The sequence below is a fragment of the Asterias amurensis genome, chromosome 13 (genome assembly GCF_032118995.1).
Source record: "Asterias amurensis chromosome 13, ASM3211899v1".
Classification (NCBI taxonomy): domain Eukaryota; kingdom Metazoa; phylum Echinodermata; class Asteroidea; order Forcipulatida; family Asteriidae; genus Asterias; species Asterias amurensis.
The window spans coordinates 19771965-19791888 of NC_092660.1; the positions used below are offsets into that span (position 1 = coordinate 19771965).

The 19924-nt window shown below is 40.2% G+C and overlaps 3 protein-coding genes across 3 annotated transcripts in view; 2 read left to right on the forward strand and 1 right to left on the reverse strand.

Annotated features, from left to right (window-relative positions):
- LOC139946457 (uncharacterized) overlaps nucleotides 1-19924 on the forward strand; it is a 239464-nt gene that overhangs the window by 199413 nt on the left and 20127 nt on the right. The window lies entirely within an intron of this gene.
- Nucleotides 1198-8440, reverse strand: LOC139945952 (monocarboxylate transporter 13-like). The gene is made up of 5 exons (XM_071943491.1): nucleotides 8034-8440; nucleotides 4680-4823; nucleotides 3436-4085; nucleotides 2681-2846; nucleotides 1198-2099 (listed from the first exon to the last, which is right to left on the reverse strand). The coding sequence occupies exons 1-5, from the start codon at nucleotides 8203-8205 to the stop codon at nucleotides 1954-1956; spliced, it is 1278 nt and encodes a 425-aa protein (XP_071799592.1). The 5' UTR covers nucleotides 8206-8440; the 3' UTR covers nucleotides 1198-1953.
- On the forward strand, nucleotides 14762-19824 carry LOC139945953 (large ribosomal subunit protein mL55-like). Its single transcript, XM_071943492.1, has 3 exons — nucleotides 14762-14862; nucleotides 15957-16167; nucleotides 18600-19824. The coding sequence occupies exons 1-3, from the start codon at nucleotides 14843-14845 to the stop codon at nucleotides 18747-18749; spliced, it is 381 nt and encodes a 126-aa protein (XP_071799593.1). The 5' UTR covers nucleotides 14762-14842; the 3' UTR covers nucleotides 18750-19824.

Consider the following 19924-nt stretch of genomic DNA (forward strand, 5'->3'; position numbering starts at 1 on the left):
GGGAAACCCACCCTTGTTTCCGCACATTTCGCCGTGTCATGACATTTAAAATAATTCCGTAATTCTCGCTATCAAGAATTGATAATTGTTTTGCTATTTTCTCAAAAAGTAAAGCATTTAATGGAATTATATTCCAAGAGAAGTCTTTCACCACTACCTTCTGTAAACCCTGTAATTTATTTGTAAATCTGTGAACTTTTATTTTTTCTTCTGTTCCGAAAGTGTATAATTGCTCCTCACAACATGAAGAGAATTTTGTTCCCACAGATGTGTGTTATGCGAATATTTCACCAAAAAGACTGGCAGTATTCAAAGAATCATGTAAAGATAATATTTATTTATTGACCCACAGTTTGCTCCCTCCATGGAGCGATTATGAAGCTCTATGGCTGCCTCTTTTCTAGCGATTATTTGAATTTTCCAAGAAAAGAATTTAAATTATTCTAAACCCTGAGACCCTGAGATTTTTTAGTTTCTCCTACTTGGTTCTTCACGCAACTATGGCGTTGTATATACATGTAGTATGGATATAATACAGAAAAAAATTACTTTTTTGAGACTTGATAAATTTTGTGGACGCTTTTGCCCACCAACACGAAAAACACAATTGGTGACCAACCACCCTCGTGTGCTAATACCCACCTTTTAAACCACGGCTAGTAACCGGAAAGTCACAAGAAATGTTAAAATATGATATTTCCATAAAAACACCACAAACGGTAAATGAAGTAGGTCAGTCACAACTCACCTTCTACAACTCCGATTTTCATGTGAAAAGAAACCCCCAAAGAACCGGAAAATAACAACGCAATCGTAGGTACGGGCCTGGCTACACCGTCACTAGGGGCGTAGCAACACCCCCCCCCCCCCAATTTTCAATCATAAGGGAGCAAAAGGGCCAATATTAGGCCCTATAAAATTAGTTTTACATTGTCTCAGATTATTGAGTCATTTATTTGCCCAGTAATTTACGTTTCTTTAATTATCCAAGCTCCACAATATCGAATGCATTTTGTTGAAAAACTCTTGTACAAACTATAATTAATCTGGGACCTGACACCACCCCCCCCTTTCAGGTGTGTAATAGTCCATTCAAGGATATCAATGAACTTGAAAGAAGGCAGTAATAAAACAAACAATGCAAACACAGGCTCTTGCAGAACTATACAAATACAATTATTTATTTATAAATTAATGAAAATGGGTTAATTACAAATACAAACCAACATTATTTTAATATATTATTGCCACATCAAGTAATACACCACAAGGGAAAATGACAGGGTAAATTCATGTATGTTTTTATAAATATCAGATTTTTCAAATTACCTAGGCCAAGACTAAATTAAAGACAATGGACACTATTGGTAATTGTCAAAATCCAGTCTTCTCACTTGGTGTATCTTAACATATGCATTAAATAACAAACCTGTGAAAATTTGAGCTCGATTGGTCATCGGAGTTGCGAGATAACTATGAAAGAAAAAACACCCTTGTCACACGAAGTTGTGTTCTTTCAGATGCTTGATTTCGAGACCTCAAATTCTAAACTTGAGGTCTCGAAATCAAATTTGAGGAAAATTACTTCTTTCTCAAAAACTACGTCATTTCAGAGGGAGCCGTTTCTCACAATGTTTTGTACTATCAACCTCTCCCCATTACTCGTTACCAAGTGAGGTTTTAATGCCGATAACTATTTTGAGTAATTACCAATAGTGTTCACTGCCTTTAAGGTGACTAATAACGGCTCTCCCAAGTAGCAAACAAAATAAATCCCGCCAAAAGTGGTTATAAGTCACAGAAAAATTCCATTTAAAATTACTTTTTCCAGTTCTTGTCCAGAAGATTCACCTTTCAAATTAGTACCTGTCTTATAAAATCGTACAACGTCATGCAAAAGTGAATTCTCTCTCAAACTCGTGAAAGAAAATAATTCACTTTCATTCCTTATAATCATTTGGATCTTGATGCTTTGCTGTCCGTATTATTTCGTCTCGATGCTACGCCATCTGCAAACGTCAATAAAACCATGACTACACTCACTGCTGCCAACCCCAAGAACGCAGTGTCGTAACTATGCGTCAAATCGTACGTAGAACCTTAACACAAAGAGGAATAATATTTATGTTATAGTTTTTTTAGTATCACTGTTATTTGTTTCAAATAATGAAACTACCTTGAGTTCAAAAAATATCATTGTATGTATCGTCATACGAATTGCAAAATTTGCTTAAAGAAACTGATGAAACTTTGATCAAGTTTTGATCAAGTTGTGCTCTCAGTTCTTATCATAGGATAGGTCTGTTTGTGTGTGAAAAATAAATCGCAAAAACGCTACTACACAAATGTTCACAGATGCATAATAGGGTACGTGTTATCATTGTTCTGTCTGTGTGTCTGTTTGTTGTTTTGTGTTTCCCCTTTTCACCCTTCTCCCCCCCCCTTTTTTTAATCCTTGGACTTTGAAAAGTGAAATGAATGAACGAAAAACAAGTTTACTATTAATGATTTGACATAATTGCCAATCTGATTTGCTAAACACTACCACGGCATGTCTTGAAATAGCACGATCAATACGCCCAAATCCACGGGAAACAAAACGTACACTTTTTGTTTCCGTCAAGACTACCACTTGATGACTTTATCAAAGGATATTTTTTATAAATTAATGTCACTATACCTTCAATAAAAGTGCCTATAGTCTGCCCTACTCCAAAGAAACAATTCCCAAAAACCAACAGATCAGCATGATGGCGTTCATCGTAGATTTGTTTTGCAACCAAGTAGAAAAGAACGTAAAGGAGTCCAATGCAGGCGCCGTTCACAGAAGCCAAGGTCAGCAAAACCTGAATAATAGTAACCATCAACATCATCATCATCATCAACATATTCATAGTAATAACAGCAATATATGGAAATGTTTGCGGTAACACAATGTAATGACTATCTCTAAATGAGTTTGGTGGTTCTGAAAAGAACCGTTGGTTTCAACTCGACGTTTCGATCAGTATGCTCTGAGATAGTCATTACATGGTGTTACCGCAAACCTTTCCATGCCGTATTTACACCATGCAAAGTTTCAAAGTACTTAGCAATACAGTTAAAAGGCTCTTGTCTTTATAAACATCGTGTGAATTATCTGGCGTAGTCACTTGGCCCGGTCCCGACATCGGCTAGACTTGGTTCCAAGTCTGTGATCGTGGTTCGCCCTCTTGTGGATAAACCTCCATGATAGCAAATCTGCGGGGGAATTCTGCGCGGCAGATGCAGATAAATAACCGCAGTCTCAGACTTGAAACCAAGTCCCGCATCGGCATGCTAGTCCACGAGCAAGACACTTAATTTCTAATCTTCAACACTTTTTTGAGCACATTTCATTATTTATGTTCTTAGGACTAAGAAAAAATGATGCATAATATTGTAATATTAACTTACCATGTAGATTTTCCCAGCAAAGATATCTAAAAACATTGCCACTGCGTTAACAAGGCACGTCGCCTCAAACATCAAAAGAGGGCTGAAAATGTTCCGGTCAAGCAGAGGAATGCTGACCACCCGTGCGAGAACGTTTCCAACACCGCCCCCGGTTGCCAAAAAGGCCGCATCGTTGGGAGATATACCTCTTGCTTCAGCGTGAGGAACCAGGTAAAGTATCCAAGACGCTGTCGTTACGCCCAGCAGGAAAGTGGCACATAGATAAAGAACCACCCTTCGCTCCTCAAAGAAAATGTGTAACGAGAGCCATGAAGTGACGCAGGATAGAACACCTTCGAATTGGTCACAAAACCCCTGTTCAGTGCTCTTTTTGCTTGTGTTCTCATCGTTTTCTTTTAACTTTGAGTAAGGTTTTCTTGGTGGCTTCTGAAGTGCCCCAAGCAGAGACATGCTGAACATTGTAGCCGCAATAATCATCATGGTACCACGCCAACCGTAGACTCCAATAAGTAAATCAACCACTGGTGGGCAAGCCATAGCTCCCAGTGAGCCACCAACTAAAGCTATGCCGAAAACCAGGGGAAACTGCGTTGTGAAAGTGTCCACCAGAACGACTAACTGTGGTATGTTGGACATTCCCATACCCACTCCTGTATCAAATCAAATCAAAACAAAAGTTATAGACCCCTATCATGTGACGTCAAACAGCGCCCTCACTGCATTGTTCAAACATTGACTCGGGTTCCGAGTTCCGTTAGGCCCGGCCGACGAGGTCCCGGAAATCAGGTTTAACAGTATTGGTAATTACTCAAAATAATTATTAGCATAAAATCTCACTTGGTAACGAGTAATGGGGAGAGGTTGATAGTATAAAATACTGTGAGAAACGGCTCCCTCTGAAGTAACATAGTTTTTTAGAAAGAAGTAATTTTCCACGAATTTGATTTTGAGATCTCAGATTTAGAATTTTAGGTCTCGAAATCAAGCATCTGAAAGCCCACAACTTCGCGTGACAATGGTGTTTTTTTTTCTTTCTTTCATAGTTATCTCGCAACTCTGACGACCAATCGAGCTCAAATTTTCAAAGGTTTCTTTTTTTATGCGTATGTTGAGATACACTAAGTGAGAAGACTGGTCTTTGACAATTACCAATAGTGTCCACTGTCTTAGTGTTGTGTATTATTATTACTTTGAAAATTGTGAAACTTTTATCTCGAGAATCTTTATGATTAACTTCTATTTACCTGTGGTTATTCCTATAGTGACTGATAACTGAAATACATTCGTAACGAATGCACTAGTGAGGTAGCCGACTAAGAGAAACACGCTACCTATCATCATACACACACGGGTCCCGTAACATCTGGAGAAGTTGACTGTGATCGGGGCTGTATAAATGATTTAAACAGAGTGTTGCAACGATTTTAATAACTTGAAGAGCAGTGTCTTACCAACTAGACTACTAGAGGACCAGATTTAGACATTTTTTTCATGTTGAGTCAAACAAATTGCAAAAGTTTGTTTTATTGTTGATTCTTGTTTAATGGGTGGTTATTGATGACATATCCAAAATGGGACAAGAGTTTCAACCCAAAAATGACCTAATTTGCATATTTAAATTAGGTCGTAATTATCAAAGTTTAAGGTCAATTATCTCTAAAACTATCCTTTTTTAGGACAAATGTTGTATTAGAGGTGAATAGAAACCTGACCCTGAGAATCTAAAAAACATATTTGTATACTCGATTGACACCTTCCAAACAACTAGGTCAAAGGTCAAGGGGTCAAACATACGTTAAATTGGTTTTCTCCACTCAAATGCACTGTTACATGGCATACCATCACAGTGAAATTAAAAATGAATGTATTCTTTGGTTTAAATGATAAACCTTCATCAATGACATTCAATTAAATCAATTAGATTCAAATGACCTTTCTAAACAGCTAGGTCAAAGGTCAAGATGAATGGTGTGATGGGCCTTAATAGTACAGCTAGCTTTGTTTCATCGCAGTTTATTAGTATCTGCATGTGTAAATAGGAAAGCGGAGTTTGCCGGTGTATTTGAATTTTATCTTTGGTTTCAAGGAACTCATCAACAAGTTGTATGAGAAAGGGCTTTGTCTGTTCTGTAATGAAGGTCCGCTATTCAAAGGGTCTGTAGCAAAACACCAGGGTGATAGCTTCTCTAGTAGCTTCTGGGAGCGATAGCTTCTCTTGATCTCCTTTGGAGGTGTAGTTCATACAAGAGGAATACCAACAGGTAGTTAACAATGCCTTTAAAGAAGTTTATTGAGGCAACAACAGAATTAGAGGCAGCAACAACGGAGCACCAGCTGGGAGGCAACAGCAGGGGAGGCAATAACATGGGAGGCAACAACGGGGGGAGGCAACAGCAGGGGAAGCAACAACTGGGGAGGCAACAACAGGGGATCCGGGAGGCAACAAGGGGAGAGGCAACTGGGGAGGCAACAACTGGGATGCAGCAAAAGGGGAGGCAACAAAAGTGGAGGCAACAACTAGGGAGGCAATTGGGGTGGCCACAACTAGGGAGGTAACAACTAGGGAGGCAACAACTGTGGAGGCAACAACAAGGGAGGCAACAACTGGGGAGGCAACAACATCGGATGCAACAACCGAGGAGGCAACAACCGAGGAGGCAACAACTTAAGAAGCAACAACTGGGGAGGCAACAACGATGGAAGCAATGGGGGTGGCAGCAACTGGAAGGCAGCAAAACGGTAGGCAACAAAAGTGGAGTTGACAACTAGGGACGCAACAACCGGGGAGCAGCGCAACAGGGGAGGCAGCAACAGGGGATGCAACAACTGGGGTGGCATCAACTGGGGGCAACAAATGGGGAGGGCAGGAACTGGGGAGCGACAACCGGGGAGGCAGCAACATGGGAGGCAGCAACTGGGGATGCAACAACTGGGGATGCAACACCTCCCCAGTTGTTGCCTCTCCTGTTGTTGCCTCCCCTGTTGTTGCCTCACCAGGCAACAACAGGGGAGGCACCAGATGAGGAGGTACATGTACCAGCGAGGGAGGCACACAACTGGGGAGGCAACTGATCTAATTGTCGAGAGCATCGTGGAATCACACAAAGACGGGATATGGATGACGCACAGCGGACACTGTGGCTGCTGACGATGCCTGAATATGCTCAGAGAAGCTAAGTGATCGGGAGGGGGGGGGGCAGTGGGAAACTTTGCTTGCTACCAGAGAAAATGTACAACAATCCAGCCCCAGAGGATTATTGATACCATGATGTTTGTGTAAATAAATGGGTTCAATTTGCACCTATTCGCTTGGGAAATGACTATAAGAAGGCATTTGCACCACGATTCCGTCGGATGAATTTGATTGTTAATTTCTTTGATTTTATTGAATGTCATCAATAGAGGTCATTTGGGACAGGGTGGAATCATTCATCCCAAATAATTCATTTATTATTAATTTCAATGTAATGGGAAGCCATGTAATGATGATTTTGAATGGAGAAAACCAATTTCACGTATGTTTGACCCCCTTGACCTTTAAACTAGTTGTTTGGGAAAGGGTCATTTGAGTATACAAATATGTTTTTTAGATTCCCAAGGTCATGTTTCTATTCACCTCTAACACAACATTTTTCCTAAAAATGGACAGTTTTAGAGATAATTGACCTTAAAGTTTGATAATTACGACCTAATTTAAATATGCAAATTAGGTCATTTCTGGGTTGAAACTCTTGTCCCATTTTGGATATGTCATCAATAACTACCCACTTAACAAGAATCTACAATAAAACAAACTTTTGCAATTTGTTTGACTCAAAATTTTAAATCTGGTCCTCTATACCGAGGTTGCCCGGCAGCTAGAGGCAGTTCTCTAGAATTGCAAGAGTCGTGGGTTCGAATCCCACCCGAGTATACTGTGATATTTTTTCACAGGACTCGGGAAAGTACTGAGTATACAGTGCTAACACACATCGGTGTATGGGTAAAAACCAAAATTAATATTCTTTATCCCCGATGCAAATTTAACATCTAAGAAAAAAATTGTTGCACAAATCTGTGTGCTTTCAGAAACTTTAAAGGCAGTTGACACTAGTGGTAATTACCCAAAATAACTATTACTATAAAACCTGGTAACGAGCAATGGAGAGAGGTTGATAGTATAAAACATTGTGAGAAACGGCCCCCCTGTGAAGTGACGTAGTTTTCGAGAAAGAAGTAAGTTTCCACGAATTAGGTTTCGAGACCTCAAAATTAGAATTTGAGGTCTCGAAATCAAGCATCACTGAAGCACACAACTCCGTGTGACATGGGTGTTTTCTCTTTCATAGATATCTCGCAACGACGACCAATTGAGCTAAACTTTTCACAGGTTTGTTATTTTATGCATATCATATATGTTGAGATTCACCAAGTGAGAAGACTGGCTTTGACAATTAACAATAGCAAAACAGGTGATATTTCATGGAAGTACGTAAATCAATGTGTGTGCTTAAAGTGAGTGTTTGAAATGTGTACTGCCAACCACTCCCCCTGTGGCCAAAGAGCCGATGGTCCAAAGAGCCACTCCAAAACTACTAACTATTTTTGTTGCTACTTACAAATGATGTATCCGATGCTGTTACCGAGTCCGATTACCACTCCGAGTTGGCCTGCCGTACACTCCAAAGATTCCAGCATTGGGTTAAACAACACACCTAGTGATTTCATAACCCCCAACTCCAAGAACATGACCATAAACGACGTGAACACGGGAAGCAACCTACCCTCCATTTTCCGGAAACTAACACTGGTCGATGAGTCCAAGTCTACTGTGTGACTTGGCTGAGTCTGTCTATGGAGGATGAATTAGAAAGGTCTGTCCCAATTCTATTGTGTACATATAAATGTAGTCTCTTTTAAGAGTTAATTTGGTGGAACTTTGTGCTCTAAACCCTTCAGTGCTTCAGAACATAGAGTAACTCTATGTTCAGAATAAGCCCCCGCCCGTGTCGGCAAAGCCATTGGACCCTTTCGGTAAACAGTGTTGTCCACCAAGGCCCACACTTTGTACCACAACTTCTATATCAAATAACAAACCTGTGAAAATTTAGGCTCAATCAGTCATCGGAGTCGGGAGAAAACAACGGAAAAACCCACCCTTGTTTCCGCGCGTTTCGCCGTGTCATGACATGTGTTTAAAATAAATCCGTAATTCTCTTTAACGAGAATTTATATTGTTTTGCTGTTTTCTCAAAAAGTAAAGCATTTCATGGAATCATATTTCGAGAGAAGTCTTTCACCATTGCCTTCTGTAAACCCTGTAAGTTATTTGTAAATCTGTGAACTTTTTTTTTTTTCTGAACCGAAAGGGTCCAATGGCTTTAATCGTTTTATTGAACTTATAAATTCAATTCAGTGGTTACCTTGGAGAAAAATTTAAATGTCATCGCACACAAACAAAACCAGGGCGTCGATCGCTACTGAAAAGTGGGGGCAAGTTTTAAATATACCTTACATTATTTTCACCCATACCATTACCTTTACGTTCAATTTCTGTGTTACACGTCTTCCCAAATTTTTTGTTTGACAAGGAGGCGAGGTACAGGGGGTCACTGTTTGTCCGCAATTCTTTTATTTGAACAAACATTGTCAAGAAAATTATGTATATTTTATACTTTGTTGCATATTTTCTAATGACAGTCAATCAAAAAGTGGGGGGGGGGCATCTGATATGCTGTTCCCCCAGTCTGAAAAGTGTGGGGGGGAGACGTAAATGTTACAAAACACAATACAAAAACACACAAACAGAAATATACTGAACATAAATTAAATCAATGGATCAAGTGTGTATGGTTAGCTTTCGCATAAAATAGGGTGTGGGGTTTTAGTGTATCCGAAAAATGGCCGAGCTAAAAAGGGACACGTTTGAGCGCGTCCGAAACATGGCCCAGTGAATAGGGGCCCGTCGATTTCACAAAGAGTTAGGATTAGTCTTAAAGGAACACGTTGCCTTGGATCGGTCGAGTTGGTCTTTGAAAAGCGTTTTGTAACCATTTGTTATAAAATGCATAAGATTAGAAAGATATTTTAAAAGTAGAATACATTGATCCACACAAATTTTCCTCAAAATTGCGTGGTTTTCCTTTTACTTTGTGAACTAACACGGTCGGCCATTCATGGGAATCAGCAGGGTGTGGATTCGCGTCCCAGTTGTGACTTTTGATTACTTAACCACTATTGCTTTGTCCTTCGGACGGGACGTAGAGCCGTAGGTCCCGTCTGTTGTGTAATGTACGTAAAATAACTCAGTGCACTTATATCAAAGCGAAGTTCGACCCGGTGTTCCTGGTTTGATCGGCAGCAGTATGGTACCACAGCACCTTGTAAACCACTACATGGTGCTCAAAGGAAAGAACCAATACTTTAGGGAAAGAGCTGCACACATACATGTTTATTATTCTGTCCAATTTATGTTGTGGTAATAAATGAGAGAATTGAAGGGACTCCGACCATTGTGAGAGGACTCCGTGCGTGAACTTTAGGGCAGTTGGTCTCATGAAAACCACTCGTTTTGTCAGCCCTATAAACCACTCTTGCAAATTGGCGGACAACTCGTTTTAGGGTGAAAGACGGGTACTTTCAACTCGATTTAGAGTGAAGTTAGTTCCAATTTCACTCAAAAAGAGTGGCACAAAAAAATTGACTTTCACTCTCAAAAGAGCGAAACTGACACCACTCGGACAAGAGAGTGAAATTTTCACTCTTACAAGAGTAGACCTAGTACGCAGTACTCCGTCGGCGGACTGCGTGCAAGAAGGCCTTGTAATGTAGTCAAGGTTTACGAACACAGGATGATCATACTGCTATTGTACAATTTATAGAAGTACTTCCCGAGTCCTGTGAAAAAATATCACAGGCATGTTACTCGGGTGGGATTCGAACCCATGACCCCTGCAATTCCAGAGCAGTGCTAACACACATCGGTGTATGGGTAAAAAACCTAAAAAGTTCATATTCTTTATCCCCGATGCAAATTTTAAACATCTATTAAATTTATAGAAGGTTCACCACCATTATGACATCGGATCTCGAGTGACACAGAAAGTCGTTGAACTGTAGAGCTGTATAACCAAACACTACAGGGTTACAACAGCGCTGAAAGTCTATTGTACAAAGATTGATACAAACTACTAATGCTTGACTGACGAGAGTGAAAGTTGTTCTTTAAAACCGAAAACAGGTTGGCCTTCATATTAATCTGGCTCTTTACTCATTGTTCAACACTAACACTATTGCTGTTGCTTTACAATGATAACAAAAATATTGTTGTGCATTGGCTCCCGAACCCCCGATTACCTACTCAGCGGCAGTAGAATAAAGCAAGACAGTTCCCTAAGAACAAACTCTACCTGGCAAGTAGATACACACATGGTGTTACCACAAACCAAATATACATTGATACATCACCATGCAATGCCTCGAATCCTATATACATTGACTTTTTATTACATATTTGTATACAAAATAATCAAAGCGCATAACAGATACCGGAATCCGTGTGCGGACTATCGGGAAAACTTATAAGGGTTGCGTGGTTTGGTGGTTCAATGGAGAATGAAAATGGTTGTAAACAAGTATGAAAATCCCAGGTACAGTCGAAAGTGTCTATGACCTTGATGGCATTTGTAAAGAGAGAGTTTTACTGAAGTGTTTAAAAAATAGCACTAAAACACTTTATCATTAGTTTTGAGTAAACGGTTTTTATACAGCTCATGTTCTCCGGCCATCATCTACCGCCCACCAGGAATTCAACTCTGGTCCTATCCCTCGCACTCGCTATGGAAACCACTCCTTCTCAATCGCCACTCCCACTCTTTGGAACAATCTTCCCGTTCACATCCACTACACTGGACTCATTTACAAGCGCCGCATTAAAACACACTTTTTTTTAAAAATCCATCTGAGCTGTTTATGCTATTTCATCCCACTTCTAATTTATTTTTATTTTTTATCGTACACTTCTTGTTCAGCGCTTAGAAACCTGGTATTAAAGACAGTGGACAATATTGGTAATTGTCAAAGACAAGTCTTCTCACTTTGTGTATCTCAACTATATGCATAAAATAAAAACCCTGTGAAAATTTGAGCTCAATCGGTTGTCGAAGTTGCGAGATAATAATGAAAGAAAAGACACCCTTGTCACACGAAGTTGTGTGCTTTCAGATGCTTGATTTCGAGACCTCAAATTCTAAATCTGAGATCTCGAACTCAAATTCGTGGTAAATTACTTCTTTCTCGGGAGCCTTTTCTCACGATGTTTTACACTATCAACCTCTCCCCATTACTAGTAATCAAGAAAGGTTTCTCCCCATTACTAGTAATCAAGAAAGGTATAATGCTAATAACTATTTTGAGTAATTACCAATAGTGTCCACTGCCTTTAAGCGCTGTATAAATGCATATACCGGGTAGTATTCCGAGAAATCTGTGCTGTGGTCGAAATGTCAGGCCACCGTCTTGTGAAATCACGCAAAACAACATAACAAAGGACAAACTAATCAGATGAGGCTTTCTGTATCACCATTTGTAAATCTCCTATGTTGGTTCTGAAATGAAGGTAGGCCACAGACTCAAATTTTCGAGGTGCCAAATTTGTCCCTATGGAACCGCGCCTGGCAATAGTCGTCTTTAGAGTGTATAGACTCTGCTCAAGCAGCATCCAGCTTTGCAACAAATCGTATGTCGAACCTGTATGAAATACGAAACATTTTGTAAGACGAGAGGCTGTACAGTATCAGGGTGTGTTCCTAACATCAGTAAAATATCGAGGAGAACCATGGTCTAGACCATGTGAACTTTGTTTACAATAAGTGTGAACCACTACATGGCATAAGTGTGACCTTCTGCAATCTTTGGGTATCTAACAGGCAATTAAGCTACACAGGTCCATGGGAAAGTTGACACTATTGTGTCATAATTTTCACATAATTCCAAGAATTAAGAAAGTAAAAGCTGGACAAGTTTTGAGTTGTGCCCCCTTTCATCATATCAAAACTTGATTAGAAATTAGGCAGTGCAATCTTCATATAATGTTTTTATGTTTTATTCCATAATAGGCTGTGTACAAATCGTCCGGAAGTCCAGGCTCTGTGTCTCTTTTGTAAACATGTGATGTCCGAGCATGGCTACGTCCATGGTCCGAGTCACATCGTCTAAAGGGGAAGCATATCCCATTTTCCTAGTCCATGAGCTTTTTCACTATAAGCCGTCTCAATTTTTCCTCAGCCCATAAGAGCCTTTTCACTAGTCAATCAGGTTTTCGTTTTTACGATCCATACTTTAAATTCTTCGAGAGAATTTTGACTGGTCCCATGTGTTTAAAAACGCAACCCGGTGTCCAAGTGAATTCTTTCCGCCAGAGATTCGCCGTCCCCAACACGGGAAATTAAAATTGGATTGATTCAGAGCATGGTTCAAAAGTGGGCGCTGTCAAAATAGTTTGTACACAGTTAACCATAGGCCTATGGGGGACAGAATCTACTGCTGCAACACACCGGAAGTTCTGCAAATAATTCGTCTTTTTTTATTATAAAAAACGGCCTATCCGGGTCACACACTCTTGGTGGCGTACTTTATTTTCAATCAATGCGCTGTTTGAGGGACAGAATCTCCGGGGGGTGGGGGGCGACAAACACGTTATCTAATTACTATATTAATTATTTTATTTTATTTTGAAATTCTGACATAGTTTTGTTTTCGCAGGGGCCGTAAAGTAATCTATAGGCCCGGGCCCAGGCCAATCCTGTTGGTCGGTCACAGAAACCGTCAAGCTCGGTTGCCGTGCATTTAAAGATACAGCATAGGGTTGGAAAAAACTTTATGTCTGTGGTCGGAAAGCACTCGGAGTGCTTTCAATTCAAAATCGGCTTTTCAAATAGACGAAGATAATTAATTGAGCACGAGATACAACTGCCCACTCCATTTTGTCCGACACATTGCAGCGTGGGATGACTCAAAGGAAAACAAAGCAAGCGTATTGTAGTAGGCCAGCACTCAGGCGGCCTAATCCATCACGGCGCCATGTTGTTCATAAAATGCAGCTTTGTGTTTGCTCCAAATTTATACACTGCTGGGGTTTTGAAATTTACCCCCATGAATGGGTGTTGTCTGTTCGTTATCGTCCGATGGTTGATTGATTCACTTGTGCCCAGCCGGTTTCAAGGAATTCACTACTACTGATGATCTCGAACATTATTGTCCGGGGGGGAGTAAATGGCTATAGAAACAGGGTGTGTACTATTATAGTTTCCCTGGGTCTACCCTACCTCGGTGCGTTTGAATAAATTTGACGACTAAAGCTCGTTTGTTTTCATACTTCCTGCGAATGCGAAGCGAATGTTGACGTCACAAATTCGTAACGAACAATGCGCAGCATCTGCTCGACTCACTTCCCAATATCGCTGGGAAAGGAGGGTTGTGACGTCAAATTCTCTGCGCATTCACACTCGGATGAAGTATGAACCGGACTTAAAGGCTCATACTCGGGTCAGCCCGAGTACTAAGTACGAGGCCCCAAGCCCCAAGTGCTCTATCTGCCTGTGGAGTGTTTCACTTTGGGGCTTGCCCCATGACGTCACCACTAGAGGCAAGTGATCTTTCGATTAACTCTTGTCGGGGGGGGGGGGGGGGGGCTCACCCGAGTGAGCACCGCGGGGTCGACCCAGTTACCGATATAATACGCAAATGACGTTGCTGAGTCTTGTTAAATTTTTGCACCGATATTTTTCAGAATAAGAGCAACTATAAATATAAATATTAATAGTAAACTTCCGGGTACAACCATGGGTAAAAAACTCTTTTGAGGGAGTGGTGGCTCTGAAAAGAGCCGGTTTTGGTCTCGACGTTTCGAACAGTATACTCTGCTCGTCTTCAGGAGAATGCTGGACTATTGGAGGTGGTGGAGCTTATGTATGACTGGATGGATGCACTTTTGAGCGGGAAGGATCGAAGCTGTTCTTGTCCGGTGAAGCTGGTGTGTTGGTTGCTGGCTGGATACTGTTCGAGCAGAGATACTGTTCGAAACGTCGAGACCTGTTTTTCCTGTAGTACACGGCAAGGATTACAAAATTAAATTAATTTCTTTGTTTACAATTTACTTTCTTCCTTCTGACCTGACGTCACGATCACCCACGTGATGATAAGCAAAAGAACTAATTTGCATTTTTTTTTTACAATAGACCTTATCGCAAATACCAATGCGCAAGCGCAGACTGTTGAATGAGGTGCATTGTGGGATAGATATGGATCAAATTTGGATACCAGCTGGACCTAAATGCACCTTAGTAATTCCAAGCTTTACGCGCGCGCCGCGGTATTTGCGAAAAGTTTTATGTTATAGCGCCCTCTGTTGTTGACAGTATCATTCAAGATGGCAGCGCCCATGCTGAGGTAGGTTTTTTGTTTTTTTTTTTTGCACAGCACAGGGTATTATTTTGGAATGCAGGGCAACGAAATAATTAACTTACGTCACAGTATTCCCAGACTATCAATCATTTTACTGTATAACTCAGCCACCGACTCAAGCTAAGTTGAATTTGAAAAATCCCAGTGGAAATGAAAGTAATGAGCACAGCTAGGCTAGCTAGCCCTGGCGGCCGTACACTTTCGTATAGCCCACCTTGTTGAGCTGTTAATAATGGCTCCGCTTTTAACATCGGTCTCATCACTGTGGCGACAGTGATGAGACCGATGTTAAAAGCGGAGCCATTAATTAACAGCTCAACAAGGTGGGCTAACTTTCGTATTGTACTACAGCAATGGAGGTAGACTACTTACACTGACGTCCTGCTGGACATCAGGGTACATTTCTGGGGCGGAAAATTTTCACAGCTTCATAACCCAAATCTTACCTGCAACTAGCCCCACTTGTGTGGCCAAGGATAGCTGAATCCTTAATTAAAACCTTACTTTTATGCTAATACTATAGTTATTTTGAGTAATTACCAATAGTGTCCACTGCTAAATGAGTGATTGCCAGCTTGGATATTCTTCTTAAAATTTACACTAAAACAAGCTTAAAGGCAGTGGACACTATTGCATTGGTAATTACTCAAAATAATTATTGCCATAAAACCTTTCTTGGTGACGAGAAATGGGGAGAGGTTGATAGTATAAATCTTTGTGAGAAACAGCTCCCTCTGAAGTAACCTAGTTTTCGAGAAAGAAGTAATTTTCTATAAATTTGATTTTGAGACCTCAGATTTAGAATTTGAGTTCTCGAAATCGACCATCTAAAAGCACACAACTTCGTGTGACAAGGGTGTTTTTTCTTTCACTTTTATCTTGCAACTTCGACAACCAATTGAGCACAAATTTTCACAGGTTTGTTATTTTATGTACATGTTAAGATACACCAAGTGAGAAGACTGGTCTTGAAAATTACCAATAGTGTCCAGTGTCTTTAAACATCATCAGCGCCATGATGTTTACTTTTGCTTGAGATTGTTAGTGGATAATCCTTTTTTCCTGTACTTCACATCTAGACTTCTTTCTCAAGAGACAAGATCCACTCTTTGCCAGGCGTGTCAACGAACGCTGTGGTGTCTTGATACATCAGTAAGATGGAATTCCAACAGGGCTGTGATAGCTAAGACAAATCGGAAAGTGTACCCAAGGCAATATCCTACAGTAGTTGTTAACCCTGATGGATCCACTTTCAGGATTAAGTATGACGAGCCCAGGAAGATCATCAAGGTGAGATTAAAACAAAAATATAAAATATACAGGCGGCTCTTGTTATAAAGAGCACTGTTACAAAGAGGTTCTGCTTGAAAAGAGTACGCATTCTGAAGTCCTGAATCTCATTTCTGCTTTGTGTTTCTTTGTTTTGCTGTCCTCTTATACCAATGTTCCTGTTATAGGGTGCGTTCGATTAGCTTAGCTTCCCTGGGTCGACCCCACTGTGCTCACTCGGGTGAGCCCCTGACAAGAGCTAATTGAACGATCACACTCGCCCTCTAGTTGTGACGTCATGCACCTCAGGTCACCCCCAAGTGACGTCAAAGCTATTCGAACGTACCAGGGGCAGACTGGGGTGGACCCAGGGAAGCTGTGTGAATTCGGGTCATCTCGTACCCAGATCTTGTACCCAAATAAATTTTTACACAATTTTGGGGTTTCAACTCGTACTGATAAATATTGTGGTTTAATTTATTTATTTATGTAAATCATACATTCCTTTTATTTAATCATTGTTGTAATGATTTCGGTATTTTGGGTTTTGTTTTGGTTCATGTTGCAGGTAAAGAACAGAATAAGCGAATAACGCAAAAGGCCTAATGTATTTTTTGCTTTTTGTTTTTTACTTGGTTGGGAGCAGTTTCCTGAAAACTTTTAAGAAGTTTTTTTCTTTCGGAAAAAGATAATCAGAACATACGCAAATGAATGAATTAAATGAATTTTTACCATGAAATTTTCTTATGGGAACCCTTTAACAAGAAAACATGGGACGTTTGCGTATTATACATCATATTTTGTTTTATATTGAATGAGTTGTTTTTTAAGCAAACAAGAGAGGAACATAAAAACAGAAATTACAGCCCGACTGTTTAAAACATTGGAAGAATATTTCGGTTAAAAAAGTTAACCCTTTTTATGTCTCAGTGTCTTTATAAGCATCAAACATTAAAAACGAAATTACAGCCTGGACTGTTTAAAACATTGGAAGAATACTACCGTAAAACATCTAAAAGAAATCAACCCCCCCCCTCCAAAAAAAAAAAAAGTAGAAGACAGATGAACATCAAGCATTATTAAAAACGAAATTCGTGAGAAGGTATTATTATTAATAAAAGTGAGTAGAACATCAATTTTATTTCCCATTGCTTATAAAATCACGCCGCACAGAATCTCCGTATCGTCGGCATACAATGTACGTTAGACGGTACGAGTTGACTTGGGTACGAGTTGACCTGGGTACGAGTTGACTTGGGTACGAGTTGACTTGGGTACAATATCTTGGGTACGAGTTGATGAGGTACATTTTTGGCCAGTCTCGGTAATCTTGTTTTAATGAGAGTTGACTACAGACCAAACTGGAAAATGACATAAAAACATAAAATAAGATCCTCTTGATTGTTGATAAATCATAGATTATGAGGTTTTGTTCTTTTCCAAATTTGTATACTTACTTTATGTATGTAATTTTTAGCTACTCCTAAGCTAGGAGCTTTTGTCAGACTGGCAACCATATCCATGCTCAACTGCCTTTTGTACCCTTTCTTGGTTTTCATAGAGGGCACTGTAGGCATGGTTTGGACTTGACATAGTGTCTCCTTTAATTATTAGGCCTATTCTAGTCATTTCTTAATTGTTCAATAGACCATTTGTTTAATTACTCGTATACCTCATTTGCAGTAATATGGAAGTAATTGTCAAGTTCAACTGAATTGAAACATACTGTTCCTTCGGTGAGACCAGTTGTCCTATTGTTACACGCAAGTTTCCCACTAGTTTTTCTTATGGTTCACACCGTATAGACCTTTCTTTTGCCACAGCCCGAGTTTTTGCCAACCCAGATTTGAAAACTATGGAAAGTTGTAAGTGCAAATCAAGAAAAGATCGCTATTTTTTGTAACAATGTAACAAAGTTTGTTGATTTTGTTTAAAACAAAACAACTAATTATGAGAGGTATTTTGTTCAAGTGTAAAACAAAACAACTTATTATGAGAGGTATTTTGTTTAATTTTGAAAGTTTGCAGAAAATGTTGAATTTTGTTAAAACACTTGTTTTTACAATTAAGTGTTTTACTAACATTCGGCCGACCATGCCAACCAAGGCGGTTTATTTATTAAAAAAGAAAGGTCTATAGCTTATGTTCGTGCAGTAGTACTGAACCAATCAAAGTCTAACTAATTAAAGTCCAACTGTTTGACTTTCATAGAACAGGGGTGGTTAGGGATCACAAACAATGCATCATACCTTTTGGGACATTTCTGTTTATAGACCTTTTCACTGTTGAGTGAGGTGCATGCTGGTCTAGCTAGCGATCAAACTTGATCGCTGATTCCAGGAATAACACGCCCGTAAAGAGTATTTGCGATAAGGTCAATGATAATCTCTGGCCCTCTACTGACTGCCTTGACCTGTCCCATAATCTTTGAATATTTCTATTGTACTTTTCAGCTACCCGTTGATGTGAACAGCTTGACCCCTGACGAGCGAAAACTTCGCCTCCAGCGTTACCAGGTGCGGAAGAAGCGAGACATCAAAGATGACATTAAGGATGACGCGGACGTATCGGATAAATATAGACATCTTTGGAAGAGGAAGTGAACTGCCTGACTGAACTAGAATTAAACAAACTAGAACCTAAGCTACAAGAACCACACCATCTAGAACCATTCTTTGCATGGAATCACTCAGACTCATGGGAGACCTAGACAGATCCAGTAGGCTCCGCCCACGACGCATGTGTGAACAAGAATACGTGGGGCTCTCCAATGCCTTTCTGCACAACTCTGCCGCGCGCAGCCAAGATACACGCACGCATTTCGGACCTTATCTGTCGGACCTTTGTTGTGTTGTGATTGGTCAATACGCAATGGGGCGGAGCTCAGTGGATCGGTCTATAAGTTGCGGCTGACTGACTAGGAAACCTAATTGTTCTAAAAAAATGTACACATGCTCAGAATGATATAATAATTTAACCAGTTAAGGCTGGGTTATCTTCCATTTCTTCCCTTCCACTCAGGCTAATTATCGAGGTTAATCCACAAGAGGGCGCTATTTCAGGCAATGATGTATTGGGTTGTCTAAAACCAACGATCTCATACTTGGATCTAGTACAGTCTCACATCAATTTTAAAATAATTCTCATCACCTTCAAAGCTGTCCTTGGTCTGTGTCCAGCAAACAAGGCTCCTGAGATGGTCTTTGCATCAGAGACCGACCTTATGGTAGAACATGTAGAGCACTGCATCTGGAACCTTCTACCACGTAATCTTAGATCTTGTCTTAATGTCATTGTACCTCAAAATTATCTTATGTCACAGGTTTTCAAGAATAATTTTTTTGTTTCTTTTTTCTTTGATGTTTTTTTGTGGTTTACTGCACCTGCAATACCCAGCAGGGTGGATATGTGCTATTACAAGTCTTTATTATTACTATTTTGTGCGTGTGGAGGGCACAGGCTGTGGAAGGCTCTCACACATTTACTGTGATTTAACGATTGAATAGCCACATATTTATGGCAAGCTACATGTATTCATAGACCACTCTCTGTTCGTTTAATCATACTGTAAAGCGCCTCGCGGGGCCTGTATGCTTCGTTTTTGAAAGGGCAAGGGCACCAAGGCATTATCTCTATAAGGAAATTGTAAATTTCCACTGGAGCATTTCAAGGGCATGAAGGCATTAACCCGGGGGCATGAAGGCAATCGCTTTTGTTGTTTCCGTGAAGTATCAGGCCTGGCCGTGATAGTTCATGCAGTTCACTCCAGGTAAACCAT

Excerpts from the sequence above, each read along its gene's own strand:
- LOC139945952 (XM_071943491.1), bottom strand. The coding sequence starts at position 8,205 with ATGGAGGGTAGGTTGCTTCCCGTGTTCACGTCGTTTATGGTCATGTTC. Across the intron at positions 2,847-3,435 it reads TTGCTGGGAAAATCTACATG|GTTTTGCTGACCTTGGCTTC; the intron begins GTAAGTTAATAT and ends ACTATTATTCAG. Across the intron at positions 2,100-2,680 it reads TATAGGCACTTTTATTGAAG|GTTCTACGTACGATTTGACG; the intron begins GTATAGTGACAT and ends CTTTGTGTTAAG.
- LOC139945953 (XM_071943492.1), top strand. The coding sequence starts at position 14,843 with ATGGCAGCGCCCATGCTGAG. Across the intron at positions 14,863-15,956 it reads ATGGCAGCGCCCATGCTGAG|ACTTCTTTCTCAAGAGACAA; the intron begins GTAGGTTTTTTG and ends CTTCACATCTAG. Across the intron at positions 16,168-18,599 it reads AGCCCAGGAAGATCATCAAG|CTACCCGTTGATGTGAACAG; the intron begins GTGAGATTAAAA and ends TGTACTTTTCAG.